At 47.6% G+C, this 13,601-nt stretch overlaps 4 protein-coding genes across 5 annotated transcripts; 2 read left to right on the forward strand and 2 right to left on the reverse strand.

Moving 5' to 3' along the window:
• Positions 1 to 13: 13 nt before the first annotated feature.
• Positions 14 to 3,936, reverse strand: SPPG_07359 (proteasome regulatory particle base subunit RPN2; the record flags this gene model as incomplete). Its single annotated transcript, XM_016755522.1, has 18 exons — positions 14 to 93; positions 158 to 440; positions 510 to 877; positions 942 to 1,161; positions 1,224 to 1,499; positions 1,555 to 1,750; positions 1,774 to 1,801; positions 1,864 to 2,098; positions 2,159 to 2,332; positions 2,389 to 2,523; positions 2,585 to 2,737; positions 2,797 to 2,931; positions 2,991 to 3,128; positions 3,186 to 3,325; positions 3,410 to 3,515; positions 3,581 to 3,644; positions 3,725 to 3,842; positions 3,915 to 3,936. 18 exons carry the CDS (start codon positions 3,934 to 3,936, stop codon positions 14 to 16), a joined length of 2,871 nt encoding a protein of 956 aa, XP_016605477.1.
• A 198-nt stretch (positions 3,937 to 4,134) lies between these two features.
• SPPG_07360 (uncharacterized protein) lies at positions 4,135 to 5,726 on the forward strand. Its single transcript, XM_016755523.1, has 9 exons — positions 4,135 to 4,295; positions 4,365 to 4,441; positions 4,514 to 4,670; positions 4,737 to 4,845; positions 4,918 to 4,939; positions 5,000 to 5,078; positions 5,149 to 5,198; positions 5,262 to 5,304; positions 5,361 to 5,726. Exons 1-9 carry the CDS (start codon positions 4,190 to 4,192, stop codon positions 5,417 to 5,419), a joined length of 702 nt encoding a protein of 233 aa, XP_016605478.1. The 5' UTR covers positions 4,135 to 4,189; the 3' UTR covers positions 5,420 to 5,726.
• SPPG_07361 lies at positions 5,485 to 7,612 on the reverse strand. 2 transcript variants are annotated; one of them, XM_016755525.1, is made up of 9 exons: positions 7,496 to 7,612; positions 7,200 to 7,340; positions 6,933 to 7,014; positions 6,527 to 6,866; positions 6,355 to 6,469; positions 6,145 to 6,281; positions 5,983 to 6,070; positions 5,753 to 5,919; positions 5,485 to 5,695 (listed from the first exon to the last, which is right to left on the reverse strand). In XM_016755525.1, the coding sequence occupies exons 1-9, from the start codon at positions 7,559 to 7,561 to the stop codon at positions 5,614 to 5,616; spliced, it is 1,218 nt and encodes a 405-aa protein (XP_016605480.1). In that variant the 5' UTR covers positions 7,562 to 7,612; the 3' UTR covers positions 5,485 to 5,613. The 2 variants fall into 2 exon arrangements, with proteins under 2 accessions (XP_016605480.1, XP_016605479.1); XM_016755524.1 differs by having other exon boundaries at positions 7,200 to 7,612.
• A 330-nt stretch (positions 7,613 to 7,942) lies between these two features.
• On the forward strand, positions 7,943 to 13,526 carry SPPG_07362 (uncharacterized protein). Its single transcript, XM_016755526.1, has 7 exons — positions 7,943 to 8,110; positions 8,188 to 8,307; positions 8,365 to 8,480; positions 8,552 to 8,752; positions 8,823 to 12,613; positions 12,844 to 13,060; positions 13,124 to 13,526. The coding sequence occupies exons 1-7, from the start codon at positions 8,080 to 8,082 to the stop codon at positions 13,406 to 13,408; spliced, it is 4,761 nt and encodes a 1,586-aa protein (XP_016605481.1). The 5' UTR covers positions 7,943 to 8,079; the 3' UTR covers positions 13,409 to 13,526.
• The last annotated feature ends 75 nt before the right edge of the window (positions 13,527 to 13,601 follow it).

Here is a 13,601-nt window from a genome sequence, read left to right on the forward strand (position 1 = left end):
CGGGCATTGTCCATCAGTCATCTGCTGGATACTCAAATGGTTCGGGTGGTCCAGGTTCCGCTTCCTCCTCTGCTGTTGCTGCACCGGAAAGGGCTAAGAAAATAAATATCAGCTTACCATTGTACATTCGATAGTAAAGGTGTTCGCATCAACTTACACAAATCCTTGAGCTCTATAATCTCTTCCTGCTCGCCAGATCTCCGGTCTTGCATCAACATTATGCCTCCAACTGACGCCTTCTTGACGGGTACATAGCGACTATCTTCCTTAAATTTAATGTATTTGACTTGTGCCGGAACAACGCGCGCCATATTCTCAAGAACTTCAGAGTTGTCTTCCTTCTTTTTCTTCTTCTTTTCTGGCTGACCCTCCTCTTTCTTTTCCTCCTTATCTTTTCCTTCCGGCTCTTTCGCCGTCGGTGTCTCAGGCTCTTTTTCATCCTGAAAAAACGAACTTTGATGAGAAACAGGATTGCTCATTCTGCAATGGAATCGCTGATGGCATCTTACCGTATCCATGGCCTCTAGGCCTTTGCTGCTCTCCCGTCGCTGCTGGTCAATCTTCTTTGCTCTTGCGATAGCCTTTGCTGTGGTTGACAACACCGCCGTTGCAACTTTCTCCACCTTTTCCTCCGTTGGAGGCTTGGTAGGTGGTGGGTATGCAAACAAGGAAGGTTTGGCGTTGGAGATGAAGTCAAATTTGGGTATTTTCAAGTCTTTATTCAACCCAATAATGGCTGTGGGCGTGAATGCCAAACTCAAGAAGTGAGTCAGCGGATACCAGTACCAGAATTGGGTGAATACGGCCATCCCCACGATGGCGGACATGTTTGCATGTCCGGACAAAGATTGCAGGGAAATAGTGACATTTCGTCCACCTGTAGCGGCAATCTCATGAATTTCCATGGAATGTCGACAATCGATGGAAAAAGGTGTACAAACCAGCATCAATGATTCCCTGTCCCAAGACTGCACCAAACTTTGCCATGGCGTCTTCATGCTTGTCGCCAATGATCGATTCAAATTGCTTTCGGGTTGGCGTAACCTTTGAGCTCGTAACATCATTCTGTTGCACTAGAATCATGGCCGACGCAATAAGGGCACCTTGTCGAACGTAATCGACAGTGTCTTTTGTCATTGGTTCCAGCAAATCGAGAGCTTCCTGCAAACCAACAAAGCGTATTAAAGACCCCATCCACCAGCCGCGATGGCACTGACACACACCTTCAATCCTGTACCAGCGCATGAGATGCCGAGCGCCAAAGTGGCACCGTATCGGACGTGCGGGTTGTAACTCTCGGAAAGAAGTTGTACTACGCGGGGTACTTGTTTGGGCGTGCGGAACAGCAAGAAGCCCAGCGCTGTCACAGCAGCCCGACGGACATCGTCGTTCACGTCACTCACGGCCACGTGCAGCAGACGCCGGATCGCTTTATTGTTTCCAGTACCACTGTATGCCATCGCCACAGTGTAGATTCCACCGTACCGAAGAATTGGATCCTATAGCTATATTAGTTCCAGTACTGAGGATCGAGGGCCGGCAAAAGTGACCTACCTTATCGGTACCCAACTGCTCAATCAGAGCATCTGCCTCCTCTTCACGACCGTACATGATCATGGAGATACCAATCGCCAACCCACGGATGATTTTTTCATGTTGCGTCTCATGTGCGTACTGCAACATCTCTTCAATCGCCCTTGATGATGCAGTTCCAAGCATGACCAAGCCCATAGCAAGCCCAGCGCCTCCCCTGCAACAGCACTGTCGCTAAACAGAACATTTTTCAGATCCTCATAGATTTCTTTTAGAAGTGGAATGGTGTGAGCGATACCCAAGAGTCAAAGGGCCTGCATTATGACGTACCGTCATTGGCCGTTGCCATACCCGCCACACCCAATCCGAGGGCTGCACCATGTTGAACAACCTCCGTTTGTGTATTTTTCAACGCATTTCGCAGGTACTCGATTACGCCGGTACCGTGGTTCGTGTGAATTAAGCCCATCGCGAAGAGCGCGCCTCCTTCCGAGTATGATGATCCACTAACCCCTTCCTTCGGTAAATATGGCGCCAACAACGCCATTCCTTGGGCAAGTTGACCCTACACAACCGGAGGTCAGCTTTCAGAGATCATAGAGATATTTGTTCGCCATGTAGGTACCTTGTGAATTACACCTAGCGCGGCTGTGGCGCTAAATTTTGTCCAGTTGGTCGCACGGGAAAGCCATTCTAGATTTTGGCGCAAGAATTCGTCGCTGGTTGTCCCGGCACTCATGAACGCATTTGCAAAAGTGATTGCTGAATGATAGACAGAATTTCGGGATTCTAGTGCATCCTATAAGGAATATTAGGCAACTGGGGTCGGATCAATGAAATGCGCCATATGCAAACCTTGGAGTTTTTCAGTATCAGCAGGTCAGTGTGGTTATTACGCACTAAGAATTCCAAATATAACCGGATTGACAGTTCGCCAGATAGGATATGGCGTATTTTGTTGAAGCACTCCGCATTTGGAAGAGGTTCCTCCTACAGACGCTCACTCAATGAGGCTTTATGAGCTGGACCCGGTTGTGAACACGACACACACCTTGAGCAAAGGCTGTTTTTCTTCATCGGTTTCCATAGAATCCTGCGTCCCTTCAGCCGCAGCTGGTAGAGCTGCTACAACTTTTTGCAAGAAATCTTGTGTAGCATTCTCCTCCAAATCGAAGGCGATTTGGTACGCTATTAACTTGTGCGTCTGAAGAGAGATCAATGAGTGTTACTGCAGGACAGGGGATTTACATTCAATATGCGCACCTCGTCATTGTTTGCCAGTGTCTGAAGAAGATCCCCACATGCAGCAGGATCATTTAGGTGAAGGAGGCATTGGCTGATGGAGATATAGTCGGGTTCGGGGAGGTTTCGATAGAGCTTTACTAACAAACGAAGAACCTATTCCACGAGTCAGCGATGGGCAAAAGCTACGGGCGTTGGATGCATCACTGATCTACCTCATTGCGGAAGTGAAGGTTCTGTACGATTGTCATGGCCGCATCCAGAAGGTAGGAAAGGAGGGCCTGTGCATCTCCTTTCAACACGGTTTCCTCGAGAACGTCCAGTCGATTTGTTTCCAAGGCAATGCCGATAGCCTAAACGATGAGAGTGAAAAGGGATCAACGAGCATGTAAAGCGACATCCTTTTGTACCTGTTTGTATTCTCCATCATCATAACACCGTTGGAACATTCGTTGAACTATATCCTCGAGACGCCGATCGATGGTTAATGCTTCAGCAGTGTTATCGTGTTGCTCAACCCTCTGTGCAATGTATTTATCGATGCATTTTGCTGAACAAAACACGGTAATTCGCAGTTAATCGCAATATTCTACTGGCGGAACATCGCACATCGAGGAACCAGGATGTTACATACCGATAATAGTCTCCACGTATTCGGACTTGGCGTTCAAATCAAAGAGCTTGCCTGCCCCCAGTGCGAAAGTGAGGGACTCGTCAAATTCACCGAGATGGTAGTACACCTGCAATTCGACGGACAACACTGTGAGTTGTGCCAATACCTTATGGCCAGGTCAAACCTGCATACCTTTGATGCAACCAATGCCGCAAGTTCGCGATATCGAAATTGCTCATCCTCGTAGAGGATTTCGCTAAAAGCCCGGATATGCAATCAGCAAAGCGGCAACTAGTGTCCCGCACCGCGTCCATCCAGACCCAAATCGGAACGTACATTTTAGAGACAGCATCTGAGATTTCGGCCCAGAACTGATCTACAATCCCGTCCAGCTTCTTCAACGCGTACACTTTCAGCTCATCCTCAGTTTCGTCGAGCAACGATATAACACCCGCTTCAACAGAATAGTTAGTACACGGGTTCGGCACTTTACTGACAAGAGTAGACGACATTCACAGCAACTAACCAGCCGATGTTAGGGCAACCATGTTATTGAACAATATATAAACTCTTCTCGAATGTTCAGATCGACACAGACAGCGAACAGTTTGTGTGATTGAGTGGAGGCAATGGTTGATACCTCTTTGTAGACGCGTTACCAGCAGAACTTCATTCCCCCCCAAGCGATGACAATGTACATTCCAACCAATTGATGACGTACTCACACCAATATCTCAAAAGGCTCAACATGGATAGGTGCATTCGCGATCTTGCGCTCAGTTCACCATAACAATCGTCAATATGGCCACAGCTTGGACACCACTAGAATCGAATCCCACGGTCATGAACAAGTACATGGAAAGGCTTGGTGTAGGAGATGGAGTTTGGGCCTTCACTGACGTATGGGGTAATTGTTGCGGTCCGATCCTACGTCGCCATAGTCAAGATCTTCACCGTGATACCTTTCTCCTTTCAGGACTTGACGAAGAGCTTCTACAGTTTATACCGCGTCCAGCGGTTGCTGTGGTCTTGCTATTTCCTATTACAGATAAGGCATGTTTATCGTGTTATTTTCCACACGCGCACAAGTGTGTGGTTTGCTCACACACCGGACCCTGGGAGTAGTACGAACAATATCGCCTCAGCGAAGAAGAACGTCTCCGAAGAGAGGGTCAAGTCGTTAGCCCACAGATTTACTTTGTTCGGCAAACCATTCCAAACGCATGTGGCACGATTGGATTGCTGCATGCGTTGGCAAATAATACCGACTTATTGACGCTGAGTATGTCAAGAAGAGGAACTTGGAATTCCTCTCCGGGAACTCAGCACTAACATGGAATTTCCACAGAGGAGGGCCCATTGCAGCGGATTCTTGATCAAACCAAGGATAAAACTCCAGAGGAACGAGCCCGGGTACTGGAACTCTCCGCGGATCTAGCCAGTGTCCACGATGAGAGGTACGAGTTTCTATTCGTAAAAAAAAAGCTGGAATGTATCTCCATCTCATTGTTCTGAACCACCAAAACAAGCTCTCAAGAAGGACAGACAGCGGTAATTATATCTTTTCATAAATCCTCGTTAGTGAGCCATACCCAATTCATCCTATATTAGGCACCACCCCGGGAACAAGATATTGATACACATTTCATATGCTTCGTTCAAAAAGACGGCCATCTCTACGAAATGGACGGTACGGCTGATACTTTTTGTAAAACTACACAGCCTTCTATGGCCTTTGACTTACTGTTTCCCCATTACAGGCCGCAAACCGTGTCCCATAAACCACGGAGACTGCGGCGATCTTTTACTAGTAGGTCCGCGCGATTTGACTTGAAAAAGACCATTTTAATCTTATGTTCGCATGATTTTGTAGGATTCGGTGAAGGTCATAAAACAGTTTATGGAACGCGACCCAGGTTTGTGACTTGAGAATTGCGATCCTTGTACTATTGCTCATCTGATATCACTACAGACAACCTGAATTTCACAGTTATTGCACTGGCACCCAGTCAAGAGAGTGCGGCCGATTAATCATATGGGACGCAGATTTTAGTGGGAAGGCACCTTAGGCGTAATATCCTGGAAAGCTTGCAAACTGTTCTTTTGGTTGTTCTGCTGTCGTATTAACAACCGTCACATTGAATACTACTGGCAGCTGGCAGAACCCCTTTGTATTCTCTAACAACGCAGATGAGCAGTATCTACTTTATGCATTGCAGTTGTGATCACCGGCTAGTCGTGTTGAACTGGGCAAAATAGTCGTCCGTAGGTTTGTTAGTGTAGACAACTTTGTCCAAGTAGTGTTTCCTGAGTTGAAATTTATGAGCCGGTGCTCCACCATTTACTGTTTACCATTTTGATTACCTCAACTTATCCTCCTCAGACTTTGCCTTGTTTGCGAGCCGCATTTGAATGGCCTCCTCTCGGGTTTTGCGTGCCTTTTCACGTTCTAGAAGCATTGCAGCGCGAGTATTCGCTGCTTCCTGTGATGCCAATCGTTCCTCTTCCCTTCTTTTTTGTTCGCGTTGAGCCTGTTTGCATACATGCAAGGCGATCAATAGACCTTCGACACTCATTCAGGTAATAGTAAATACCTGGGCTTCCGCACGCTGCTGTTCTTGGACTTGCATGATGTAGGCGCTTTGTTCGCGTGTGATACCCTTAAAGACATCCACTCGTACTCTATGTCAAACCATGCCGGCTATTAGACTAAGTTTTCCACTGGCTGGCGAAGATAAGAGATCTATGAAACGTACTGATGTCCACCACCAATGTTAAAAACATCTGGCCGTTCGGTAAGGAAGTCTCCATTGATTTGGCTATTAAGTTCCTTAACGTTTTGCTGTTCCTCGAAGCGTCGCTGCTCGGCTTCACGTAAGCGTTTGAACTCGGCCTGTTGATGACGACCAGTCAGTGAGCAATTGCTCGGTCCTATACATAACACAAGCAGATAGGTTTGAACTCACGAGCTTAAGGTTGAGTTCTTTGTCTGCTTTCGCTTGAGCCGCGCGAGCATCCTGTGTCGCCTTCTGTAAAGCCAGGACTTTTTCGTCGACATCGCGTTGATATTCTTCATAGCGCCTAAGAGATAATTGTTAGTGACAAATTGAAGATCCTGTCATCCACTGTAGTCCTTACCTCTGCTCTTCACTTTCCTTTAATCTTCTCATTCGTCCTTCCCAAATACTCTGTTTTGCCCAAGTTTTCATCTGCTCTTGTTGTAATCTCTTCCTCTCCGTACTAGCCAAATCTTCTCCTTCAAATTTCTGACAAGAGCTGGCGCCGATCTTGCTATCATCGTCCACTACCTGTTCCGCTTTGAGTGCTTTGGGATTGTACAAATCATATTCACGTCGCTGCCATGGTTGTTGGTGAGAAGTACGATATTCATTAAGGGCTTTCAGCTGATCGCGGCATTTGGTTGCTGCTTCCGCGTCGAGATGTTGAAGAATTGCATTCGTTTGTCGCATTGCGCGGTCTGAGAACGCTGAATCAGATCCCACTGCAACGATGCGGCAAACCAAATCCAGGGAGATTGCCCTACCGAAACTCGCATCTCTCTCTTTTTCTGCTCTCTTGACCTCATTTTTAATGCGAATCTGGTCGTCCAATGATTTTACGTCGATCTATAGACCAAGATACAAGCAAGCATCAGATATTAGCCTTCCTTATCCGTTTGCGCTTTATCTGAAAGTCGCTCAACCAAGACCCATTAGGTCCACTTCTTTTCTAAGGAATTATACATTGGTCCGGAAGCGCCTGCGAACAATCCCATACTAGCAGTTTCTCCCGATCATTCAGTCGTACTCACTCCTAGCACTCTGATCTTGGGATCAAAGATCCTCTGCTTTCGCTCCTCATCAAGCTGCCTCCGTCGTCGTATGGCCGCGTCACGAAGTGTATCGGACGGTATCTCAACTTTGTACATATTTGACGGTACCGTGTAATGAGGCTAGATTATTACAAGAGATGCAAGTGTAAGTTAAATGATTCGCTTTGGGTACACCATTTACAGGCCCGGCGCGCATCGTCGAGGATCTTAGGGGTTGTTCGTGCGGACCGCTCGGAGAAATTATATTTTAAGATCACGTATTTCTGACAACTTACGAGATGAACCCCCCTCCAGTGGTGGATAAAATGATTGGATTCCTTTGCCAGATGACAGCTTTCCATCCACAGTTTTTGAAAATGGATATCGAATGAATGCTCCCATGTACCACCCTTGAGTCACTGGGTTGCCTCGACCTCTCTACATTGTGCGGCATATGGTAGACGTTTGACATATTGATATTACCTTCTGCCACACATCAGAATGCAATTCCAGAATCCTTGTATTATGGATAACTCATTCGATCTTTTTGCATCAAATCAGTTGCTCATTATTCATTTAGATGAAACTACATCTGAATCCTTGCCAAAATGGACTTGAATAAACTTTGTGGTGATGCGGGTCGTCCTTGATCAGCCCAAGTCAGATTCATCACGTAAGCGATGTCCGAACCCCGTCGTCCATCGGACATTCTATCAGTGATGCGCGACCCACTTCTTCTCAACGTCCAGATATACGCAGGTGGTGCCTTGCGCACTTCACGACACGGCAGTTATACACTGGGGAGACGGCCCAGCTGCAAGCGCTTGAGTTGAACGCGCTCTCCTGGAGCATGCGCTGATCTGGAATCCTGCCTTCAACAATGTTTGGCATCCCCAAGAGACCGTTTGCTCGTAAGTCGTAAGCGCGAAGCCCATCTATTTTGAATCGGACGGCTTTGAACAAATCTGATAATTATTTCCTTCGCTAGCCCCCGCCGATACTCCTGGTCCTGGTGCATATGACGTACAGTCGAGCCTTTTAAACGGGGACAAGCACAAACACTATGGCTTTCTAAATAAGGCAGAGCGGTTTAAGGCCCTTAAAGCAGGTGGCTAATATAATGATCTCCTTGGATTTGTCAGTTTTTGACTTGCCACACCTGCAGAGGAGCAACTCGAACAAGATGAAGACGGCACCGTTGATCTATCATTTGTAAAGCCGGCCGTGCCTACCCGAGTTTCTAGAGTTAATGGAGAGGATCCGCAAAAGTTGAGAAAAGAGGTACTTTTTGCGTCTGGAAGTAGTATGGCGCCCTTCCATTACATCTTTCTTTCTTCCTGGTTCCTTGACAGATCGAAAAATGGCAAGATCAATATTATCGGCAAGTGGCCATCAATGACAAGCAACGGCAGGAGCTAGAGGAGCGTATCGCCCGCACTGATGCTCAACTGCAGAACTCTGTTAAGGAGAAGAACGCGTTGCAATCTCTCAGCACTGCCAAAGATAAAGAATTGGCAGATTTGCTTCGAAAACATGCACTACTAAAGCAAAGTGTACGTAGGGATCATTGGTTGTTTCATCATGGCAGTGTGAGCTAACGTGAAATGCATCCACAATTTCCAGTTAGAGAAGTCCGAAAAGCAATCCTTTGCACAGCAGGACCGAGCCTCGAAGGCGGTCGCACTGCAAAAGAAAATTGAGGACCTTCAAAAGCAGAATGATCGGCTTAATGAGAGGCTCAAACCCCTCTCTTTAGCAGACAGACAATATGCGAAAGAAAAAGAATCTTTCAGCAGGCAATTGCAAGAATCGAGAGAGCTAATAAAAAGCGCTGTTCAGGAGAAAGAAGAAGCTCTCTCAGTGCAGCACGATCTTGAAATGCGTCTTCAGGACTTTGAGGCACAGCAGCACAAACTTATGCAAGAAGCTCAAATCGCCCAAAATGCAGCATCAGAAGAGTACCAGAAGATCAAAAAGACCTTGCTGATGATGACGGACGAACTCAGAGCTGCTCAGCTGGAGCTTCAGCAAACTAAAAGCGCGAGGGATGAATCCCTCAAGAAAACACGGCAGATCACTGAAAAGAATGCGGAATTGGAAGTTGCCAACCGGGACGCTATCACTAGCCATCATGCTCAGCAAGAGGCTTACCTTGTGCGGATAACTGAATTAGAGGGTAAACTGGAGGAGCAACGGAAGCTCTCATCGCAACAGGAGCAGTTCCTCACAGCCACCATTGCTGACTTGGAAGGGAAAGAAGAACATCACCGGCTGCAACTGGAGATGGCAGAGTCCGCCGTCATGAAATTGAAGAGTGACCTAAGCCGTAGTCAGAGCGAGCGCGACAACGAAAGAGAGAATATGGAATCGATTATGGCTTCTCTTAAAAAGTCGTATCAAGATCTAAATACCACTTATCAACAGTTGATGGTAGAAAACCACGAGGAGATTTCTCGTTACCAGAAATCGGTCAATACTTTGAAGAAGGAGCTGCAAGAGCAAGCGGAGGAACGCGCTCGAATCCAACTCACCTTGGATCGTTCCACAGGGACAATTCAGGACCTCCAAACTGAAATGGGGAGATTGCATGGGAGACTGCAGGATACTGATGCAGAATTCGCGGATCTCAAAACTGAGCATATGAGAACTCTCTCCAAGCAGCAAGAGCGCCAAGCTATTATAGATGAGCTGAAGTCCACTATTGACAGAGTTGAAAAGCAGCTCCGCGACAAAGAGAGAGACATGCAGTTGATGGAGGCAGAATTACGCCGGCATCAGAGCGATCTGGAACACCTTACAGATAATATTGATGGGAAAGAAGCGGATTTGTCGCAAACGCAGACACAGCTGCATGACATGCGTAACGCTAATCTCGAGCTGAAAAAACAGTTGGAGCAAGCGGATGTCCGCATTGCAACATTTGCGGCTAAAATTGAAGAACAGGAGAGGGACGCGCGAGACAATGAACGCCGATCTACGGAGCTCCAGAATATGAATGCTGATTTACGGAAAGACATTGCATTCGCTAAGGAGGAAATAGACATGCTAAAAGAGCATGTCAGCGGTACTACTGGTGAATTGGAAGTCCTCAGGATGGAGCTCCGGAATCGGGAGTCCGAAGTCGAGGAGCTTGTTTCAATAAAAAATGCGATGGGTGATGAATTGTCGGAATTGAGGGAGTCCTTGTCACAGGCAGAGAAGCAAAGCAAAGCAGACATCGCTGCTCTCAGTAATGATGTCAAGACTCGTGATGCAACCATCATCAACCTGCAGGATCAGCTTCGGGACTTGACCGATGCCGCATCTCGAGACCAGGAAACAATACAAGACTTGCGGGAAATGGTCAGATCAAAGACGGAAGAGATCATGACCGGCACCGCTTCATACCAAGCGATCCTTGAGCAGGAACGTATCGCCGCTGCGGAACAACAGGAAAGAGCAGAGAGAAAGATCGGCAGTTTGATGGACAATATATCGTCTCTTAAAGCTGAACTCCAATGTACCACGAGTGAGCTGACGACGGTCCAAGAGCTACTCTCTGACACTCAAACCACACTTACGCAGAGATCTGCTACCTTGGGCGAAAGAGAGACGCATATCGAGGAGCTCGTGCGGCAGCTGCAGACTGACAAAGAGGAGGCGAACGAGGAAAGACGACAACACGCGCAGTTGTTGGATAGTCTTAGGAAGCAAAGGGAAGCAGAAGGGGAACGCTGGCAAGCGCAGGCTGCGGAAATGTCGACAACGCTAACAGAACGTGAAGAGACCATCCGGCGGTTGGAACACGACCATCGGCTCCTACAGCAGGACTTGGAGAAAGAGCGCGATGCCCATGCACGAGAGGCAAAAGAGCTTATAGATGAGCGCGACAATTTGAGGAGCGAACTCGAGATGGAGATAGCCAGCTTGCAAAAGGCATTGGAGGAAGCGAACAGGGAATCGCTGCAATTGAAAACAATTATGCAAGAGCTTCGCGCTGCCCATTCTGCCGAGATCGGTCGTATCAAATCCGAAATGAAAGCTCAGGAAGCAAGCTTTGCAGAGAAGATGGATGAGACGCGCACCATTCACGAGGCTGAGCGTGCCAAATTGAAAGGAGAGCTTTTGGACACCACTAATGCGTTGGTGAAACTAAATGCAGTGCTGGAGGACGAGCAAAGCAAATCCGCTTCTGTCATAAACAGCCTGAAAATGGACTTGGCAAACCAAGCAAGCGAGCACGACCGGGAATCGGAGCAGATGAAGAAGAAACATGACGAGGACTTGAAGTTGGCATCCGCCTCCCTTGCCAAATTGCAGCAGGAATTGGAGGAACAGCGCGCTGCATCGTCCAGTGATATCGCGTGTCTAACCGCCAAAGTGGAAGCCCAACAGTTGGAACTGGAAAGAAAACTTCGTGAGGCCGAGGTACAATACGACGCGTGCAAAGCAGCTTTGGAAAAAGAGTTGGACGCTGAAAAGGCACTGGTCGCTCAGTTGAAGGAAGATCTCGGGAAGGAGCAAGAAGCCCGTCTTGATGAGAGTCAGCGTAAGACAAGAGAGATTGAAGCACTAAAAAGCGAACATGACTGTATTCTGCAGCGGACGCACGAGAACCACGAGCTGGCTCTAAAGAAAGTTCAAGAGCAGGCGGATGAATCAGTCAGTAACTTGACAGCCGCGTTGGAAGAGCAGAGCAACAACCATGACGCAGAAAAACAGCATTTAAGAAATGACTTTGAAGCAAAGCTGCAGGGCATCCAAATGGGACATATGACCGACGTGGCGCGTCTTACATCCGAGATAGCCACACTTAGCGAAGCAAAGCGAGCGGCGGAGACTGAAACACAGCTCATGAGGGTTAAAGTAAAAGATATTGAAGAGCGCTTGCAGGAAGGCACTACAAGAATTGAGGAACTGGAGAAGAGTTTGGAGCAACGACGCACTGAGGTCGATCGCGAGCGAGAAGCGAAGCAGGAAGCTGAAAGCCGATCCGCTGAAATTGCGAAAGAGCTGGAAATGGAGCGGAATACTCGGGGAGCGGCCATCAGAAATAGCCTAAAGGAAGTGGCCGCCCTAAAGGCTGAGTTGACCGAAACCCGAAATGCACTCTCTGTTACAGAACTGAAGAAAGCCAACGAGTTGTCTACCAAAGATGTTCAATTGCGGAAATTGCAAAATGATTTGAGATCAAGGATAAACGAGATCAGCGAGATTAAGAACCAAGCAAAATCAGCTGTAGCGAGCGCAAAGAAGGACGCGGAAAAGGCCCGGGAAGAACTCAGTAAGGTGGTTGAGGAAAGACACAGATGGACGGACATGGAAAAGGAACTAAGAGAAGTCGAAAAGGCGAGGGAGAGAGAGAATTTGGAGCTTACAGAAAGACTGAAAGACATGGAAGAGGTGCTCGGCAACGTAACTGAGCAGAATGACAGGTACGGGAAGGCAAGGACGTGGCAGTGGGGATGTCTCATCTTGGCACATGTGATGCAGTTGATAGCAGGCTGGTACATGTATACCGTCTGGTTGGATATGGTTTTTGGCGAGGAACTAGCTGTTACTTGAACCAAAAAGCAATGTGCTTATTCATCTGCTCGTGGACACATGCTTGTGATGTGTTGATTATTGTGACCTAATCATACCTGCGCCACATCATCCACGACAGGCTCAAAGTACTCCTTGAAGATGAGGAGCGTCGGCGTAACGAGATGGAGGCAAGTCATCAGTCTCAATTGGACCTCCTGAAAACGCGCGGACAGTTGAAGGAAAACGAAGTGAAGAAACTTGGGGAGCTCAACGCGGAGTTGTTTGGCCATGCGAACACGAAGCAGAAGATTAGACATGTCGCTCAATTGAAAGAGGAGAACGTGAAATTGAAAACGGTAGGTGATCGGCCGGAGTTTGAAGCGACCTGCAAATCTCTAGACAATTGTCCGCATTTCCAGGACAATGTATCCTTATCACGACGTTGTGAGGATATGAAGCGTAAAATCATGAACTTGGAGCGAGAGGTAGAATCCTTTAGAGCGATTGGTGCAGTTGGTGGCGGTGGCCACCCACGTAAACTGTCGCGCGTCGGCCGGTCTGTGTTGGCCAAGCGCCAAGATCCAGAAACATTGGGGAACTTCACGCTAGCTGGCGAGAGTATCGAAGAGACGGAAGAGGATATTGGCGAGAACAAGGAAAATACTGTAAATTTCGCTAGTGGGGGAATCAGTTTCGTTGTATAGGAGCAAGTGGAAATTGGGGTGTAGCTGCGTCTTCCATTGGTTTTGTATTTAGAGTGTTTTGTTTTAATTATCCAATAAACTCTGGGCCTGCGGGTTGTCGAAATGTAATAGACTATTGGAACTAAAAACAAAAGCGAGGTTAGGATCGCGAGGGCGGGCTTGCCGTTACGTAATGAAATGACTCAACTGTCGC

Source organism: Spizellomyces punctatus (assembly GCF_000182565.1).
Source record: "Spizellomyces punctatus DAOM BR117 chromosome Unknown supercont1.15, whole genome shotgun sequence".
Classification (NCBI taxonomy): domain Eukaryota; kingdom Fungi; phylum Chytridiomycota; class Chytridiomycetes; order Spizellomycetales; family Spizellomycetaceae; genus Spizellomyces; species Spizellomyces punctatus.